This window comes from Sinocyclocheilus rhinocerous, unplaced genomic scaffold, assembly GCF_001515625.1.
Source record: "Sinocyclocheilus rhinocerous isolate Xijiao unplaced genomic scaffold, SAMN03320098_v1.1 scaffold1115, whole genome shotgun sequence".
Classification (NCBI taxonomy): domain Eukaryota; kingdom Metazoa; phylum Chordata; class Actinopteri; order Cypriniformes; family Cyprinidae; genus Sinocyclocheilus; species Sinocyclocheilus rhinocerous.
In genome coordinates, this window is record NW_015658514.1 from 1,438,491 (window position 1) to 1,458,729 (window position 20,239).

General features: G+C 36.9%; 1 protein-coding gene across 1 annotated transcript in view; it reads left to right on the forward strand.

The window, feature by feature from the left end:
* The window catches only part of LOC107722356 (VPS10 domain-containing receptor SorCS2-like), a 135,634-nt gene that overhangs the window by 89,613 nt on the left and 25,782 nt on the right, over positions 1–20,239 (forward strand). Inside the window, exon 5 of the mRNA XM_016530682.1 lies at positions 10,320–10,419. Coding sequence (XP_016386168.1) covers positions 10,320–10,419 — 100 coding nt within the window. The remainder of the gene's footprint in view (positions 1–10,319; positions 10,420–20,239) is intronic.

The following is a 20,239-nucleotide window of genomic DNA, read 5'->3' on the forward strand; positions in this document are numbered from 1 at the left end:
CAACCACGCCTACCTAAAACGGCTCGTTCTAACACGCCCCAACATACCTACGTCGCTCTGTGGGAAGATTTGCATAACGCCACACAAATGTTCACGCAAAGAAAGAAGGAGTAACTTTTATTCTCGCTGTAATATTGAAAAGTGAAAAGTGAAAAAGTGAAAAGTGACGTGACATGTGGCCAAGTATGGTGACCCATACTCATTTCATTACACCAAATACACAAAATAATGTTCTTTTTAGCAGCATCATATGACCCCTTTAAATATTTATGCTTTATTGACCAATATGTCTGCAATATAAAAAGATCTCTACTGATGTCTACTGTCTATTACTGACCATGAATCCATATATCATGTCATTTCATGCAGTCATTGATTTGATTTTGTAAAGATTTGTCTTAAAATCTAGAGTGGGCCTTAAAATGAATTATTACTTAATATTATATATTCCCTCACTTACATTGTGTCCATAGAAATAAATATCAGAAAACTCTCATACTTGTTTTGTTGCTATAATTTCCTCAGAAATCTTGTGCTTCCTGTCATTTTTATATCTAATGCAGGAATAAGAAATGTAGTGAGAAAGTGAGAGAGAGAGGGAGAGAGAGAAAGTAGAAATAAAGTATGTCACTGGTGTTCTGAATTCTCAGCCTGGTCCCAGCGGTCCTCATGAGGGTGTCATTTAGATAAATGCTCCCAATTACAGCACTGCTGCCCAGTACTCACAGGCACAAGACTCTGTCTATGTTTCTGAAGGTGTGAATGAGAGTTTTTCCCTCTGTGTGTATGTGTGTGTGCCTGAGGGTCTTTCTACTCAATATTAGAAATCATACTACATTCTTTAAAAAATAAAGGTTCTTTAAGGGCATCAGTGGCTCAATGAAGAATCTTAACATCCATGGAATCTTTCCGTTGTGCATAAGGTTTTTTATAGTGCAAAAAGATTATAAAAAAGATTGTTTTTTAGATTATTAAAATGTTCTTTACATGTAAGAAAAGTGGTTCTTTTAAGAAATGTGCATTGTAAGGTTCTTTGAAAAGTGTTCTTTTATGGCATCTCTGTGAATATCCCCTCTTGGAACCTTTATTTCTAAGAGTGCAGCATGATTCCTGTTTCAGAATGTTTGTGTGACTGCTTTGGTCGTGTCCGTATCTAACCAGATTGTTTAATAGTTGCACAAGTCAGAATTATCTCTGTGTTCCCAGCCTCAAGTTGGCAGCTGACCAGGCCCCCTTGCAACACTGAGTCTTTGAAATTATAGATACATATTTTTCTGAAAGCAAACCACACAGATCATCCCTAAGGGCTTTCCATGAGTGTTGGGTCATGCTTCCCTCTGATTCAGCTCTGCTGTTAGGAGAAAATGCCTGTGTGATGAATTAGTGCTGGGCGGTATGACCAAAAATTTATATCACGGTATGGTTTTTAACTTTCTATTCATCAAAGATTCCTAAAAAAATAAAAAAGGATAACGGTTTCCACAAAATAATTACACAGCACAACTGTTTTCAACATTTATAATAATACGAAATGTTTCTTGAGCACCAAATGAGCATATTAGACTGATTTCTGAAGGACCATGTAATGCTGAAGACTGAAGTATTGACTGCTTAAAATTCAGTTTTGCCATCACAGGAATAAATGATTTGATATATATATATATATATATATTTTTTAAATAGAAAATTTGATGAGCATCTTTTAGAAACCTTTTTAAATAGGTTAAAAAATAAGTGCTATGAAATAATGTATTGTACTGTGAAGTGTTGACAGTTTTCACAAATCCCTTGAGCTATTTGTAAACAATAGAAGCGTTCTGGTTAGTTTGAATGTTGATATGCTATTTACAGAGTAGCGGTGAGGTAATGCCCTTTGGGAGGGTTGGAGGGTGGATGGTGGTTTTCGGTTTGAGAGATGTCAGAGCTAATCAAGACAAACATAGTGAGTCATTTTAACTTTCGTGGACACATGGATTCAACAAGACTTCTCTTTTCTCTCTCTACTGGCTTCCATCAAATGATCTCTCCTTTTGGTTAACTGGTTTGTGAACCTTCCCCTACCGAATGGAGAAACTGTTGGTTTGCTCTTTCTACATTTCCTTGCCTTTTCAAGTAATTAAGACTCAAGACCCTCAGATGCGCAGTGTAGGTATGTTGACTGACTCACTGCTCCTTAGTCAGTTTTTAAATAATGACAGAATTTTTAGGCAAACTACTCCTTTACATATTTTCTCACAAAAAAAGACAGGGCAATCTTTTCTGTTAATCAAATTTATGTCAGTAACCTAATAATATAATACAAACATACAGATTCTTGAAAAGCCATATCATAAACATTCTCTTTATGGGAATAGTGTGCCTTAAAATAGTCACAGATTTGAGTTATGAAGTCTCATGACCTTTTCCTGCTCTCTGTGCAATAAAAACCGTATGATAGCCTTTCATAATAGTAAGTGAGAAGGCATTAGTGAGAATTAATTGCCCCCCGGCAGTATAATATGAGGGGTGTAAATTAATCAGCAGTGGCTTAATAACTACCAAATACATTTCAGGCATCTTTGAATGGAGTGGCCATTTCATTGAGTTTATATCAAAAACTATATTGAAATATTGTAATAGGATTTCTTATTACAAGTGCATTAATTAATCTGCTGCAATTTGTTCTGTATCATCAGGTTAGCAATTCTTTTATTTTGTTCTTAATTCAGTTCACCACACATCCTTGTACAATAGCTGCATTTTGAAGTTTATGATGTGTTAGACTTGCTTTGCACGGATCACTGTGATTTTCCCTAGAAAGATCTATGTCTCATTTGACCACAACTCTTTTCTCATTGTGTTCAGGTCACTATTATGTTTTTTTGGCAAAATCCAGACATGCTTTCATATTCTCTGCTACTGAACCTTCAAAGTGATTTTTTTGGCTGTTCTGTGGCTTCTCTCGCAAGTCTTCTTGTTCGTGCAGAGAATTTCGATAGACAACCTTTACTAAACTTTACTAAAGAGTGGTTTGGTTTCGCTTCCACTTTCTGATATTTGAGCCAACACAGAGCCCACTGAGACAATCACACACTTGGAAATGACTTTTTCCTAATTTCAGCATTTGTTGTGTTTATTTATAACTAATTTGGCATTCTCTTTAGTATTCATTTCAGTCTTTGAATCCTTTTACTGTAGGGTTTTCAGCCAGAAAAATGATTTTAATGATTCAAAGGTAGAAGCCAATTGTTGAGGCTGTTGTGTACTTTCAGTTGTTTTTCTGTTTTGTTTTCTGTTTGACTGTTCAAACGGCATATTTCCCTTTTTCATTTTTATTTTATTACGAATATCATAGAACAATGTAATATTGAGATAATTAATATTTGATTTAGTGCTTAGGAATAAATAACACAGCAAGCTACATTTCAATGTTATTTGCATGTCATTACAAAGGGTGAATTTGGCCTAAATGCATTTACAAGACATTTGCCAGCATCCAGCACCAGAGCTTCTTGTTTCTTAATGCAGAAGGACTAAAATACCTCTAATTTTCACAACAACAAGCACAAAGGATAAAAGGAAATTAGAATCATTATATTAGGGGATATCTGCACGGTGGCACAGAAGCACCTTGTACTGTTGTAAACATTTCACAGATCCTCTTGAGTGCTGATACCTGGCTCCTCACGGCCTACTTCAACCTGTTTGTGCATCTTAATGGTGTACAGGGTGTTTAAAAACTGACGCAAATATGAGTCAGCAAAGACGTTGGACCCTATTCAATGTTTCGTTCTTTAAGAATTCTTGAATGAGTAATTAATTAGTTGCTGTTCTAATATACTGTAGTTCGTAAAACATGTTGAAATTGTGTAAATGTTCAAGAAATGCCACATTATTTGCCAGTATATTGTATGCTCTCCAGTGGGCAGAAATTATATGCACTTTTTCAGTTACATGATTTACTAACCATTTACATATTTTGATTTACAATTTGTCCTTTCTAAAGTCATAGACATGGCAGACACTTTTATAAAAACGTAACTGACTTCTCACTCAAGGTATACGTACTGTACTGTATCACTTATCCCTTTGGCTACCTATGAACACGTCATGACAGGACCAGTGAGGACCTCAACGCCAACTTTAACAAGGTGCACAATCATTGTGTATTTGACCACTAATATTCCAGTCTCATACTACTGGTTAATCTGGCTAAACTAAACTAAAAACAGAAGCTCTACCTTCTTGTTTCAACCTGCTGGACAGACTACAACTCTTCCATTCCCATCTAATGCAGGTGTAACATACCCCAATCATTATCATACTGTGTTTGTTTGCTTAGGCCAGAGGAGAACTGGATCTCTGACTGAGATGCTTTGGTTCCCTGCAACCGTTGCCTTTGGCTTGCGTAGTTGGGGTCTAAAATGCACTTAATATTGAATATTATCAATATGCCTACACTGACACTGTTGGAGGATGAGAACAAAATTTGAACTGAATTAGGTTGGATAATGACACTGTTGTCTTCTGTAGAGCTACTTTATAGCTAAATCGCATCTTGCAGCATTGACACTGTTATTGAACTGAATTGAATCAACACTGAACTGGCTCAAGCTGAATAAATAACTTTACACTGTTATTAAACTGCATTAAACAAAACAATACTTTGAGCTGAATAATAATTGAACTGAATTCTACTGAATAATGCCACTATTGTCTTTACTCAAAAAAATGACTCTTTGGCTGAACATGATTCAATCATGGACAGTGGTTCCACGTGTTTGTACCATGTTATTTGGACATGAATAAATCAAGTTATTAGGACATGTCTACTTTTAGTTGCGTTTACTCTGTTTGCTTTAGTTCATCCTACATGAAATATCTGAGTAGAGATAATATGTTTACATCATGTAGAACCACTGTCCATGCAAGTTCAGCCAAAGTGTTATAAAAACATTAGCAAGTAAGATATAACTTTTCTTTACACATATGATGTTAGTTGTTGGCAGTTTAAGGATGGTACTATGTGTACATCATGCACTAGCACTCTCATTGGAGTCACTTTTTTAATTTAAGTATTTTAGACTTTTTTTAAGCAGGTCCTCAACCCAACCACGCTCTGCAGTTCACCACAATGGTAACTCGCACAAAATACACCAATAGAAAGTCTTTTAAAATGCCCACATAATAGAGCATTAGACATGAAAAAGTCTCCCTATTATCACATTTTACTAAAAAAATGCATAAAATAACACTTTATTTCAACATTTTCTCTCCCCATATCCAGTCCTGTGCAAAGCATGATGGGAAGTGTAAAGCTTATTTTGAGGTACTTGATTGAAACATGTTCTTTCAAAATGGAAACATCGAGTTAAGCCAAAAAGCAACCATTTCAAGTCAGTTTAACAAGATGCAGTCACGTTTGAATGACAAACCTGATACATGGTGTTAAATCAAAATGAATTGTTTAAATAAAGTGAACAGCATCAAAAAAATCATTTTTTTGAGTGTTTTTAGAACCTCTTACACAGAATTAAATTCTGCTGTTTTCTTGGTTGTTACTGTGAAGCTGCAGTCTGTATTGTAAAAAGTGCTATAGAAATAAAGGTGACTTGATTTGACCTTACTTGACTATCATCAGTTCATGCATTCCCTGGGAGTCATACTTGACCCTGATGTTGTTAGCACCATGCTGTACTGTTTGAGCTGCAGGAGTGCTATTCTGCTATAGACTTTCAAAGGTGAAACATTTTTTTGATTGACGTAATATTGTTTGCTTTTAATTTATTCACATTGTAGATTTGAAAAGTACTAGAATTTAATATAGTGGGCACAGGCTTATCACAAGCAGATTTGAGCAGCTTCACCAAGTATATTTTGGGAAGTACGTTATTTGAATGGTGAATGGCAACCAGACATTTTCATATGTGACATTTCAAGTTAGCAAAACAAAAACATTGCTTAACTGCAAGTTCAACAACAAAAATAATTTCAATTTAAAAGTACAAATAACAAAGAGCACGTCATTGTCAGATCACCAGGACAAGACAAATTGCCTGTTTAAAATGCAGGGAGTCTATTAAAGGTGCCGGTCATGGCCAATGTCTAGTTTTTGGAAGACCTGTCAGAGAATATTTATGACACCACTTCACGTAAATTATGTTTGACGCTAATGCTAACCTCCCGCTGTGTCTCTAGTGGTGGTCTGAAGGATTTTACACAAGCACAGAAATCAAGTATGCCTGTCAAAATGTGGGTTATTTTCAGTAGAGATCCATCAACAAGCAAAAAAGAACAGTCAAGGACAAGGACATGTACATGGCTTTGAAAAATAATGTGCACGTTCTTCGATGCGTAGATGCTTTTGTACGTTTTTCGATCTTACTGTTTTCCTCCAGCGCTTCCCTCCAAATACACAGGCTGTTCTCATACCTTGAACCGTGATTCAGTGTGACAGCGAATGTCTGCACGGAGTATGACTCATGATCCCAAATGAATACAGAAAGTCACAATGTTTTCTGTTCATTTCCAAACTTGGAAACAGTTCACTTTCCCTCATGGCAAGAATTTGATTTATTCTGAGATTTAGAATTGCCTCAAAACTAATTTGACTTTCTACAAGCTTGATACATTATCAAGGATACACCATTATCAGTAGATTGGCAGATGATCCTGTTGATGTCGAGATATTTTATGCCTAATATATCTCAATTGTCTTGAAATGCACCTTGTTTTCTTTTTCTGTTAATGGTTTCTGAAGGATCATGCAACACTGAAGACTGGAGTAATGACTGTTGAAAATTCAGCTGTGCATCACAGGAATAAATGGCATTTTAAAATGTATTGTAATAGAAAACATTTTTTTTTTAATTGTAATAATATTTCACAATAGCTTTGGTGAGCATAAGAGACTTCTTTTAAAAACATTTAAAAAATTATTAGACCAAACTTTTGAAACATTTTGTATGAATACTTTATCATGGAAAGTCAAAATCATTGACTGGATATCAATTAGATTTGAAGTTTTGAAGTATTGTCCCTTTTCTCCTTCTCCACCTTTTCTTCCCTTCATGTTTCTCTATTATCCACACTCCTCCTTCACCAACGGCATTAGTCCTGTCAGCTAATCAGTGGCATTAAATGAGCCATCCGATTTAGTTAGCATCATTAGCGAAACGTTTGGCAACCGAAGCGCAGCGTGCCACACAATCCTCCAAATTAGCTTTATTAGTTACATAATGTTCCTCTGAGGCCTCTGACATTTCACTCTCCACAAGAGGATTTACTTAATGAGTTGGCTGTTTCTGGCACTCGCTCCACCAACTCCACTGATGACCTCTGCCGAGTTTGACTCCACTTTGAGACGCTGAACGCCATCATTGTCTGATTGAGTATTCTAATTAACAGACTCGACTCTTCTTAATGAATGGCATGTATTAGGAATCCAATTATGATTTAAAAATAAGCATGGCTTTTTGGTATTATTTTTTGGTATTTTTGTTAATTAAATGTAGCCAAGGTGAGGATGTTTTGGTAATAATGAAGCAAATTTTGAACAGTAATAATAAAACAGTGCCTTTCTTGTGATTATACCATCTTATTTTAGAGTGATACTGGAAACTGTATTCATTTTAGGATAGGACAAGTTTGATAACAAGCACAAGCGGTAACACTATGTAAAATGACGACATGGCAGTATTTTCATTTTATTTTGTTATTTATTTCTTCCTTTTATTATATACTGATTGTGGGTGGGTTAACAAGCATTTAAAAAAAAGACATTTACATTTTAATTATTTGATATTTGATTTCAAATTTCTACTTTGAAAAGCACAATCCGTCATGTTCCCTATCATCATGTTTAAATTTAAAAGGCTGTTTGTAGGATGCTGTTCCTCAGACCCTCCTCTAGTTCCTCATCCTGCCATGATACCTCGCTGTGATGTTGGAAACATGACGCCTGGCATAATGATCAGCGGTAGCCCACTTCCCCCACCCTGCCCAGCCTTCCCTCCCGCTTTCATTTAAACCTCTCGAGCTGAAACACCTCTGTTCTGCTCCGTTCTGTCAAGTAAGAAACAAAAATGTGAGCTCAGCAGGAGCTCCAGAGAAGAGTTCTGTTCACTTCTGTTTTTTAATTAGTTCTATGGGGGAAGTCTTTAGCGCTGTATGTTTGTGTTGAGGAATAGTCTTTGATCAGGCATTTTGCACACTATATCGGCTGCCAGCAGCAGTATGCTTTCTCTCAACCTAACTGAGGGTTCACAGTATGTTAACAGTGAGGTAAAAGAAACTGACATAGTCACTTTAAACGTAACCCTGTGACCTTGACCTTGTTCTTAAGCGCATTTCATGTAACTGTGTTGCGTGATAATGATTGGTTCTGACAGTGTCAGACTGGTTTAGGCCACAGCTGTCCGCCTGGTTGAATTTTGCAAATATTTCCACACCTGTGATGCTGCCTTGTCATGTCTTATATCTACAGCAGTTCAAATAGCTTCTCCTTGAGCTGACATCAATCTCTGGCTAGTTGACGTCACATTAGCTGCCACACTTGAAACATCTTTAAAACTGATTTGACGCTGACCTCACCAGAGTCTGCTCAAGCTTTTAACATGCCGTTGTGGTCAGGATCAAATTGAACATTCTTGTTATAGCAGTCATTTAGGCTATGTCTACAGTAATCCAGATACATTTAAAACAGCATTTTCATTTCAGAATGCTCTCTGTCCATACTACTAGCATTTTAAAGTGTCTTGCAAAAGTTTCTCATCCACACCAAAACATCAGAAAACGTAAAAGTGTGTTATAGCACATGCGTATGTAATAAAAGCTGACTTAGATGATACAGAGAGACCAGACATAATGAATTTCTCATGCTATTCTTCTGGCATGATCATTTTATTAGCAAAATATCTCACCACTTACTGGTGCGTTCAGGTCGCACTCAACCGCATTACATGTATATTCTAAAACTCAATTGACCGTTCGCAAAGAGCTTGATTGACATGCGATCATAACGCCGAATCCGCCATCTTGCCCAACAAACAAATTAGACAGGAGAGATGAACTTTGGTGAACTTAAACTTGTAAAAATTGTGTGTATTGATGTCTTTCCATGGTTGAAATAAAATACGTTCTGATGTTCATTCATGTTTATTTCGTGCTTTAAGTAAATATGAAAAGACGATCGGTTCACGTGCCACTTGAACTGAGGCGCAACAGTGATCTGTCACGACACATTAAAGAGTCACAAAACCGTATTTATTGTTTGAATTTCTTAAAAAAAAATTTGAAAGCTGAGACCTTGTTTCATTCCAGAAGTAACCTGCTCTGTCTTGTCTGTTGGCGTGTTGTCAGTTTCCTCTTTGCTCCACGATGTATTTTTTACCGTGTGAGAACATGATGTGTAGTGTGAGATTGGCATTGTTTGTCGGACATAGCAACAGGAGCTAAGGAGAGTGGGTTTTTGCGAAGGGTCAATTTCTCTCATGTTTTGCCGCAAAACAACAACTGCGAATAAATTGTTTGCCGCCTCTGCAGGAATTTAATATGAATATTGTACAAAGTAACACTGTGGAAGTGAATAGCACATAACAGGCACATAATGGTAAAAACATAGATATCTATAGGTACAATATGAATTACATGACTAAACATGCATCACTGGTTTTAAATACCTCCATTTTCAGAGTCCGAAACAGCATTTTCAAAATATCCAATTGGGAGATTGTGTCTTTAAAAAGCTCTGTTTTCACAAGGACAAAAATGCCATCTCCGTGTGGAAAGAAGGCCAAAATGCAGAGAAAAAGATGTATTTTCCTTTGTGTCTGCAGTAGTGTATACTTAGCCTTGGTTTGTTACATTCTGCAAAAACACAATAGCATAAACATTTCAGAACGACTGCTCAAAAACTGATGTTTTGAAGCAAGTTTGTAATTGTTCCCTTCCCAGTGCAGCTGAGTTGTAAAAAGTTACGTTATTTGCTGACTGTGTTTATTTTGTGTGAATATTTCAAAGCCCAGTGTCATGTTTACATATTTATGACAACTTAACAGAGATTTGGGGTTGAAAAGACATGAGTATGTGTACAAACAGTATCTATATCCAGTGTAAGAAAGATGATTAGTTGGGGGGGGGGGAAGTCTATTTATTTTACAAAAAATATTCTGTGTCAGAAACACATGACTATACACAGTGGGTTATAAGTTGTTGTTGCCTCTCAGCTCTAAATCTAATAATCTGAGGATGCTATCCAGATGGATATGTGTGTGACTCAGTAATTAAACAGAGTGATAATATCAGGAAGATGACCTTTCTTGCTCCCTTCCTCCATGCAGATCCAGTGATTATGGGTCAACCTACACAAAGCTCAACTTGATGCCTGGGACAACCATCATAGTCACAAACTTCTACATCTGTCCCACCAATAAGAAAAAGGTGAGTGTCTTTACTAAATCCTTGTACAGTTCTTCATTATCACTAAAAATAAATAAATAATAGAGTTTTATAAAGAATATTCACTTTCCCCTTTTACTGCCATTTTATTATCATGATGGATGCATATAATTGTGATATTAATTATGTTTTTTTCCACCACATAAGTTAATGAATATGTGAGTATGGTAATTAATTATCATGCACAGATATTGAAATTAACACTCAATTATAAGTTATTGCCAGCGGTGTGTGTTTAAGCACAGATCAGGGATTCACATGACTATATAAAATTGTATGAGCCCCATATGGGGCTTCTCACTTGATATTAGAATGTTTTCAAATACAGCTAATAAATATGTCCCGTGAGTGTGTGTGAGTATAATTAAATGTGAGGAGTTTAAGGTCATGTGATTTCCCCCCCCTCCCTTATGGAGATTGATGGTAATGATCACCCTAGAGCAACTGTGACATGTTCAAGTGCGTCAAAGTCATCCTAATGAAGTTTACAGGGATCTACTGCTCATTAGTAATCTCCTCACAACACCTTAAACATGAACACACGTCACAGCTGAAGAAGTGCTAGCTGTCTATAATAGGCGATTTAGCAGAGACACATCAAAGCTTGTCTGCTGTCTCCAGCTCTTGATACAATGCACAATATTAAAAATAACAGTCATTCAAAAATTATATGCAGTATGTTTGAGGACAAAGCTGTGTTTTTGATGTTTGTGGCTGCAAAGTAAATTGCACAGGAAATGTTGACTTCAGGAGACAAAAGGGAAAAGTAACTCCACAGTCACTCCTGATGGCGTAACAGTCAAACCTGCCCTTTCCCAGATCAGACTCCTTTATCTTCAAATCTCAGATGACCGTACCTTGACTGTCGACACAAAGAGTGTTTTGAACAGGGCAGGACAATACGTGTACTTTCTGCTGTGTCTGGGAAAAAGTGGCTTTCATGAAAACAGACACTTGCAGGCTTCTAGGGAGCAACCCTCGAGTGTCCTCATTGATGGCGCTGCCGTCTGGGGCACTTGCAGAGAAAAGCATCTATTTGCAGATCTGGTAACACATTTCAACTCTGACTCACAGAAATGATACTCGTGCTGCTGGACAGTGGTTGTCATATTATGATGCTATTCATCATAATCACACATCTCTCACCCCTTTCTACTTGTCTTTAAATCTATACAAAAATAGTGTGTTGTGTGCTAATTCGCCAAGGTATCTATGTGTAAAATTTTAAATAATTGCCATTTGGTTTGGTGTAAGGTTGGGAGATAGGTTAAATGTAAAATTTTTGACAAAATTTTGATGGCAGTGCAGTGTAAAAGCAGCAGCATTGATTTTAATTTGGCCATTAAGTTTCCTAAAGACTGTGATTTGAGTAATTTTATAATCCATTCTTTTCTTAGTGCCTTGTGAATATGTACACACACACACACACACACATTTTGGGCCCTATTTTAATGATCTAAGTGCAAGGTCTAAATCGCCCGGCGCAGGTGCACTTAGGGCGTGTCCAAATCCACTTTTGCTAGTTTAACGACGGGAAAAATGGTCTGCGCGCCCGGCGCATGGTCTAAAAGGGTTGTCTCTATTCTCTTAATGAGTAATGGGTGTGTTTTGGGCATAACGTGCAATAAACCAATCAGAGTCTCATCTCCCATTCCCTTTAAGAGCCAGTTGTGTTCGCGCCAGGGCAAATTTGCTATTTACACGGTGGAATTTGCAAGCAAAGACAGAACGCGTCTCCAGAGAGGAAACGGATCTAAATACATGCAATGACTATTCATTATGACATGTAGGCATTCTTATATTAATGTAGCATACACAATAATAATCTTTTACATTTTAATCCTTTAATTTTTAATTTTTAAAAATGGTTGTGTGCTGCTGCGCATCCCTGTGTGTGTAATAAGCAATGTGTACGCGCGTTGTTCACTCGCCTATAGATATTGCACCAGACTTTAGACCAGGTTTTTGTTGGTCAATGGCGCACTCTAATTCAGTTGTCGCAGGACGTGAAAATGACAACTGCGTCGGGCTGAAACTAGTAAAAAGCACTTGCGTAGCGCCTGGCGCAGCATTGCGCCGGGTGTATGATAGGGTCCATACTGTTTACACAGTGTGATTTGTTAACAAAGGAGAATGTCGTAATTTAATGTAGAAAATAAGTGTAGATTTAGACAGTGTAGTGAAATTCATATAAAATGAATGGTAAAAACACTAATTTTTTAAACTAAAGTTTTTTTAATTGTTTAAACAAAAGTAACTCAATTAAATAAATGTTCAGCAATTAACTTGTTGACTATAAATTTGTTTATAGAATTTACAGGCTCCATGAGGTGTTAAGGAAAGCTGTCAAACATTTTGAATACATTTCAGCCATCTATCCCGACAAATTTGTATAATCTTCATTCCATCTTGGTCCAGGATAAGTTGTTGTAGTGTGCTTGTTTTGCCAGGCTGCATGCAAGGCTGAAAAAAAATGGTTTGGTCTCTTAAAAAATATGTAAAACGTTCCCCGAGTCTTCCATTGGTCAGCCAAACGATAGTCCTGCACCAAACATACACCATTGGTTGAGTCAGTGTTGCAGCGTCTGGATGCTCAAACAAACAAGAGCAATGTCTGATAACACCACAGAACCACAGTGTTTACACTTCAGCTGCATTGCTCTGCCCTATCTGAGTGTGTATTTATAAATCCAAACATGCGTGTCAAGCTTTGTGAGACAGAGAGAGAGTGATGGCGACTGCGCTCCTACACCCCACAGGTCACCGTACAACTACACAATGTCAATCAGTGTGGCGTAAGACAGCGTCCCAGCATAGAGGAGAGGGATCAAACACCACTGATCCAAAACCAAAGCGTCTGGCCCTCTCATTTCTACAGCGCTAAGCTCAACCAAGCGTGAATGAGCAAGAGACACAGAAAGAAAGAAGCGTCAGAGGTAAACAGGGAAAGACAGAAAAGCAAGACTGACAGCAGTTGCAAATAAAGCTATCCTTGTCTCTAATATATCTGACCTCCATTAAATCACATTTCTAAGTCCCTTAACGAAGATGAGCAGTATCTTTTCTTAGTCTTTAATTAGAAATATTCAGCAGTGGAATTAACAGCAGCTGATGCTGCAGTAATGGATTCAGTGGAGTTCAGTGCCGCCTGCCTTCATTTCATTAATAGCTTGCGCGGTTCAGACAAAGAGTTTAAGCAAACAGTTTAATTTCAAACGGCATAAATTTCACTTCCTTTGTCCCGCCTTATCTCTTGCTGGAACTCCAGCAAGCAATTATTCAGGAAATAATGTGAGATGCGTCCACACTAGAGATAGCGAAAGTTCATTAATAGGAAATGGCCTTCAAAATGAGAAAGCAGGACATTTCTACTTTATCAGAGAAACAATGTTGTTACTCTTTTATGGTTTGTTTCAGATTCTACACAGTTTGAAGCATTTACATACTTGCATCTTATAAATATTAAATATCATTTAACTTCTCTTCATTGCCTTTTTGCTGACCGTTATTCAAACTGAATACTTCCATGATTCGGAGTCACAAATTTGGTGCAATAGAACTGAAAAAATATTACATTATATCATATTCAGATAGATGGTGTTAAGTTGTCTTTCCATATATAAATCTCACCCACTATGGTTTGTGTTTTATGACAGCATAGAGAAATCCTCTTCCATTCTGAGGGACTCGTTCTGTTGGAAAAACTCCCATTTCTTCAGTAGCTATAGTCAGTGCATGAGGCCTGAGATTAAAATCTCCTTGCTCAGTGTCTTGAAACTGAGCTAAAACAGATATAAAAGACAGTGGCTATCTCTGACATTTGGGAGTTTAATACATGCATTGGAAAGTGAGTGAAGCAAACCACTGTTCACCTCCTCCAGCTCCGGAAAGCAGAAAGGCCGCGTCCACGAGCGTGACTGCATAATGGAATGATGTTCCTCTGGGTGAAAGTTCTCATAGAGCCGGGAAAGTGGGAAGAGAGATAAAAGCCAAGAGATGTTCACTTGTTTCTCATAGCTGCTTTACCTTTAAGAATTTAGCAGGATTTTCTCATTCTTTGGTGAGGGATTTTTCATTGTTCCATCTGAGTTTATCCAGACACGAAGCTCATAGACTGTTGGACTTTACTGTAAATTGGCGTATTAACCGAGTGTTATGTAATACTCATAGTGCAGATAGATCTGTTTGGTAATTCCCATTTACTCAAACACTTTATTATTATGGATTATTAGTACTGTTGGTGTTATTAATGAACTAAATTCATGTTAGATCTTAGATTTCAAAATATAAACATTGACATTTCTCCACAACATCAACTCAAATTTGCAGTCAAATTGAAAAGGACACTCTGCCAAATATTAACGGCAGACAAATAAACACTCTTTTATGCCTAGACGTGGTAGAGATTTTCATTAATCTTGTCCTTGATGTTGAAAATGAAGATTTTTTTTGGCTCAGCTTTAAAAGATTATGGAGTCAATTAAGCAGTCCATTGTTTAGCCAAGTATTACAAATGGCTTCTTTGGTCATGGGCTCTTTAAGTTGTAATGAGCTTTAAACAGTTTTGTAATGTGTGCCTGCACACACACCCTCTCACCACTAAAGGAACCCTTACACCCATAAACCAACACACTCAGACTTACTAAAACACACGCTGCTTGATATTTTGAATGCAATTGATTTTCTTGCATCACTTCAGTAATCATGCAGTAGTTGCATGAGAATATCATCAGAGCCTGTAATAAAGTTTTTGATGTCACAGTGACCTTGTTTATGCTCCTGACCTTGCGGAGAGATCAGTAGCACTGATAAATGTCGCTGATTTATTTTCACACACAGTTTGATCTCTTGTCATCATTGCCATTACGTGGAATTTGTGACAGATCAAATGGATTGGTCTGGCCTAATTTTCCATAACCAATCAATAAAGGACAAAATTCAGTACCTTCATTGTACTACAGTGTCTGGTGACTAAGACTGTTCTTTTAATGCAAAAAGAAGAGAAGGCATGTCCCATTGCAGCTTTGTTTTATTGAGGGAGTTTTTCTTCAACTATTTTTGTCTCTAGTGCTCAGTCTAGGCCTCGGACTTAAAACTGCTTTGAGACAATTCCTGTTTAACAAAAATCTATAAAAATAAAGCTTAACTGAATGCAGAAGTGGGCAAATTCTGAGGCAGTGGTCTCACTAAACATGATTGCAAAAATAATTACTAGTTTTCCAGAATTCTTTCCTCTCTGCCATTGGTCAGACAGAGGCTGCGTTTACACTTGGCATTAACATGCGATCTCCGTGATCCGATCAAGCAGATCGGATCATCAGTCAAACAGAACACGGCGCGTTTACACTTGGCAACATCAACTGACTTTTCTATCTGGATAACCGATCGGATCTGTCTTTCCCGCGCAATATTTAAATAAGTCTGCAGAGAATGGCCCGGTGCAAAGTCAACCTGAAGTGGTGGGTTTTCTTTTGAAAAGCATTTTCAGTCGCGGGACATTTTACAAATCAAAGTTAAGTGTAGGAGTCCCACTAATATCCACACGGGTGTTCTCCGTCTTTTTTTCTGACAGTTCGCAAGAGGGTGGCCAGCGTTTTGCGTGATGTCGACCTGCGAATGCAGACACGATGGCTGGATTGCGTTTACATTACACTGAGATCCGATCACAATGCGTCCTCCACTACCTCTGGACCAGGACACGCTGATCGGATAACATTCCGATCAGAAGCGCGTTTACACTTGTCTTTTCAATGTGTATGTGGACAACATCCACATACCGGTCGCATGTTAATGCCAAGTGTAAACGTAGCCAGAGTAAGCATATCCATTTGGCATAGGAGAAAGTATTTCAACAAAAAATGACTTCTTTTAAATGTAATCAGCACCCAGTTTTTGTGTCTGTCATTATTTAGGCTTGATTTTCTGTAATTATCAGTGGATATTAGATAAATGTTTGCTAATTATACCCTCAACAAATTAAAGGTCATTCATAGACTTTTGAGTTTCATTTTGTGGCTTTGATTTGTGAGAACCCTTACAAACAAGCCTGTAGCACAGAAATAAAATCTACACACATACAGAAGAGTTTTAATTGTTTGCAGAGTTTATGGAACACTGTTATGTGTATATAGTACAACAATGTGTATTTTAAATATAAAGTACTATTGTTTGCTACTGTCATTTTAAAACAGTTGTTCTTTATTCATATACATGTCTCAGACCTCTATTTGAACATTTTAGAAAGTGTCTGAAGTTTTAAATGGCTGCTCCCGTGGACAGCTGTGTGCATCCTGTCATTTTCACTCCCCCGATTTGTTATTCCTCATTTAGTTTAATTTAATTTAATTTACACTACCCTACCATACTGATGAGAAAATAAGCAGCAGCGCATCCTTGAAGATCTGCCAACTGTGGGTCTTTCATGCCAAGAGTCTGCTGATGTTTTTGCTTAATGATGCATGTAATAATGTGTACAGTAGTTAATATGTATATCTTTATTGTGTTAAAGTATTGTGTATTTATTGTGTAAAGGAAAAGTTCACCCAAAAAATGAAAATTTTCTGAAAGTGTTCTCACCCTCAGGCCATCCAAGATGTAGCTGAAATCTTTTATTCATTGTAACAGATTTGGAGAAGTTTAGCATTACATCACATGCTCTCCAGTGGATCCTCTGCAGTGAATGGGTGCCGTCAGAATAAGAGTTTAAACAGCTGATAAAGCATCACAATAATCCAGTCCATCAGTTAATGTCTTGTGAAATGAAAAGTTGAATGTTTGCAAGTAACAAATCCAACAAGACTTGTTTAACTTCAAACAGTTACTTCCAACAAGCCCTTTATGCATAATATCAATTTCTTCAGTGAAAATGTCATCTTGTCGGAATCAGGAGAGAAAGATACACAGAACAACCACCATTTATTATCGGAAAAAAAAGTCTGAACAAATCAAATTCAGTGGACTTTGATGTCAGAGGCAACAGGGGTTAGACTTTTCAATGCACTGCAGACTTACTATAAAAACAGGTAAACAGGTAAAATGAAATGGGTTTTTAAATAGCGTTATTTTGAGTGCGATGATTCATATAATAAAAAGGAACGATAGGACACTCTGTACTGGAGCTTTTTATTTATTTATTTTTTCATGGTAGCCTAACATCACACTGTCAGATCAATACAACAGTCAGTTTGATACACAAGAGAAACCAGAAAAGCATGGGTAACACATTTTGATTCAGTGTGTTTTTGTTTCTCAAACTTTGATATAATATTCTTTAACACTTTATTTTCTTACCTCACTGTTTTTATTTAGTTATTGTGTATTGTGTAAATCTTATATATTATATTTTTACAGTCTTATAATCCCTGATTGGTGCTCATGTGTATGACAGTGATAACTCACACTCTTCGGCTCATTTCTAATTTGTTAAATAAATTAAATAGATGAACATGAGCACTTTGAACATACACTAGAAGTAGTCGACCATCCAGGAACTTTTTCTGTGATTTGATACTAATTCTAATCTTACATACTCCTTAGGATGGATCGTATGCAAATTGGGACCCAGGGAGAGTTTTGTGATATTTGATTGATTCTTTTTTCTGGGACTCTGAGTTAGATTGGCTGTGACTGCACTCTGAAATGGTTTAATCACACCTTGATGGCAGCCAAACTGTTTGAGGATAAATTGATTGTAGCTGAAAAGAGGTGATGGAGGTTGGAGAATAATTCATGATGACGTGGAGTGTCTTTGAGGACTTACAGATGGATTGATTGTGTCTGCTCTCAACTGGTGTGGAATTTTGGCGGCAGCGTTGAACTGAATCCTCTGCTCTTGTGAAAGAGAGATGGGTGATGAGAAATCTTTTAATCATCTCACAAAGAGATGCATACACACATGCACATATGTAGAAAGATCTGAACTGTATATACAGTGGGGTCCAAAATATTCATATTTTAAATTTGTAAGTTTTATATTTAAACTTTAAAGTTTAAGGATTTGAAATGCACAACAAATACTGTATGTTTAAGACACTATTTAGGTAATTAATCAAATAAGCAAGTTTGTGACATTGACACTCTTATTGACCATGAACCTTTATATTTTAGAATGTAGAAGATCCATGTATGGTTCCCTTTCAGTGAACAGTTCTTAAAATAACAATTTTTTTCTTAGTGTGAAGAACATTTTTAAAAATCTAAAGAACCTTTTTCCACTTTAAAGAACCTTGTGTGGAATGGAGAGGTTCCAGGAATATTATGGTTCTTCATGGAACCATAGATGCCAATAAAAACTTTTTACTTTTTTTTGTGACACCAAAAAAAAAAAAACTTTGACGACATTCTTTGCAAATATTTGATCTTTATACATAGTAATAAAAGAACTGACAATAAATAAATAAATAAAATAGACTATAAGTAGAAGCATTTTCACTAATGTTCTCAGACTTGTGGACCCCGTCTGTATTGGTATTAATGTAAGTATATTTGATTTGCAATCCCAAAGAATTCCCAAAGGACCTCTCCTGATTTCTCACTGCTAATGAGCTATAGAATTACTTTACAGTTTTAAAGTGGGAAACACAAATACTTGCGAATTCTGCCTAGTCAACAGAGAGGTAATTTTCCTCTTTTACATGTCATGACAGTGAGGATTCCCCAAGCGATTTGTTAGCGAGTTCCTGAGCATCCTCTTTCTGATGTTCACTTTCATTTCCTGTGACAGATGGTTTAGTGCTAAAGTGCATTAAGGTCACTCTCAGTTGACTGACAGTCTGTGGTTATGCTGCTGTGTTGTTCTCTGGCATTCACACACTGATTTATGGCATTCGTCTTTTGTTGTTGTTTCCCTTGTTATTGCTTATTGCCAAGTTGATGTTTGAAAAATGACAGCTTGATGGCAGGAGTCTGCATGTGCGCATACCGACACTCATCTTTGGCAAATGATATTTTCTGGCAATCTGTTATTATTTTTACTGATGATGTCAGACAGAGACAGAGAGGGTTTATCTGCTGTGAATGTCTCACACACTCATACGTTCATCAGAAAGCTTGTATGAGAGGATGAAAGAGTGAAACTGCCAACGGCAACATATCCCATCAGAGAGATTCAATGCTTTCTCTCTATCCTTGTGTTAGGATAGTTCAAACATAATGCAGGTGTGCTTGCTGATGGACGTCTGCGGCTTTCCTGCGTTTTGGTAACTTAAATTACATGGTTGAGAAACTAGGGGTCTGTAATCCATTTTAGGCATAACTGTACATGTTTAAAAAAGGCCAGTGGTGTCCATTCTTCTAGATGTCGTATGTTGTAGTTATATAGCTGCTGGGTTGAATGCCCCAGCTGTGACTGAAGGTGACAGTCAATGCTCTTTCATGTCCTGCACCACAGGTTTACTAACACGCTGATTATTCCACCCCTTTCCCCTTTTGCTTCTGGCTTTTTTCATCTTGTTTTCTTCTCCTCACAACAGGGAGACAGTTTTACTGTATGTTATTTTAGTTCTAATCCATACAGTATGTAACTGCAACACACACACATTCAGTGCTGAAGCACTTAACCCTTTAAGATCCTATGTCCATTACAATGTTTTTTCTTTTTAAGAAAATTTTGCATTGAATTCTACGTAGTTAAAGTCAAATTAGTGTCATATCAGGCAAACAACAACAACAACACAATCCTCTTTTGAAATGAAGCATGGTGGCCTATGACTTGACTATGACTATGGCCTATGTTTATCAGTCTTAATGTATAATATTTTAGAGCATTTAAAATGTCCAGTAATTGACAGTGTGTCTCTTTGTA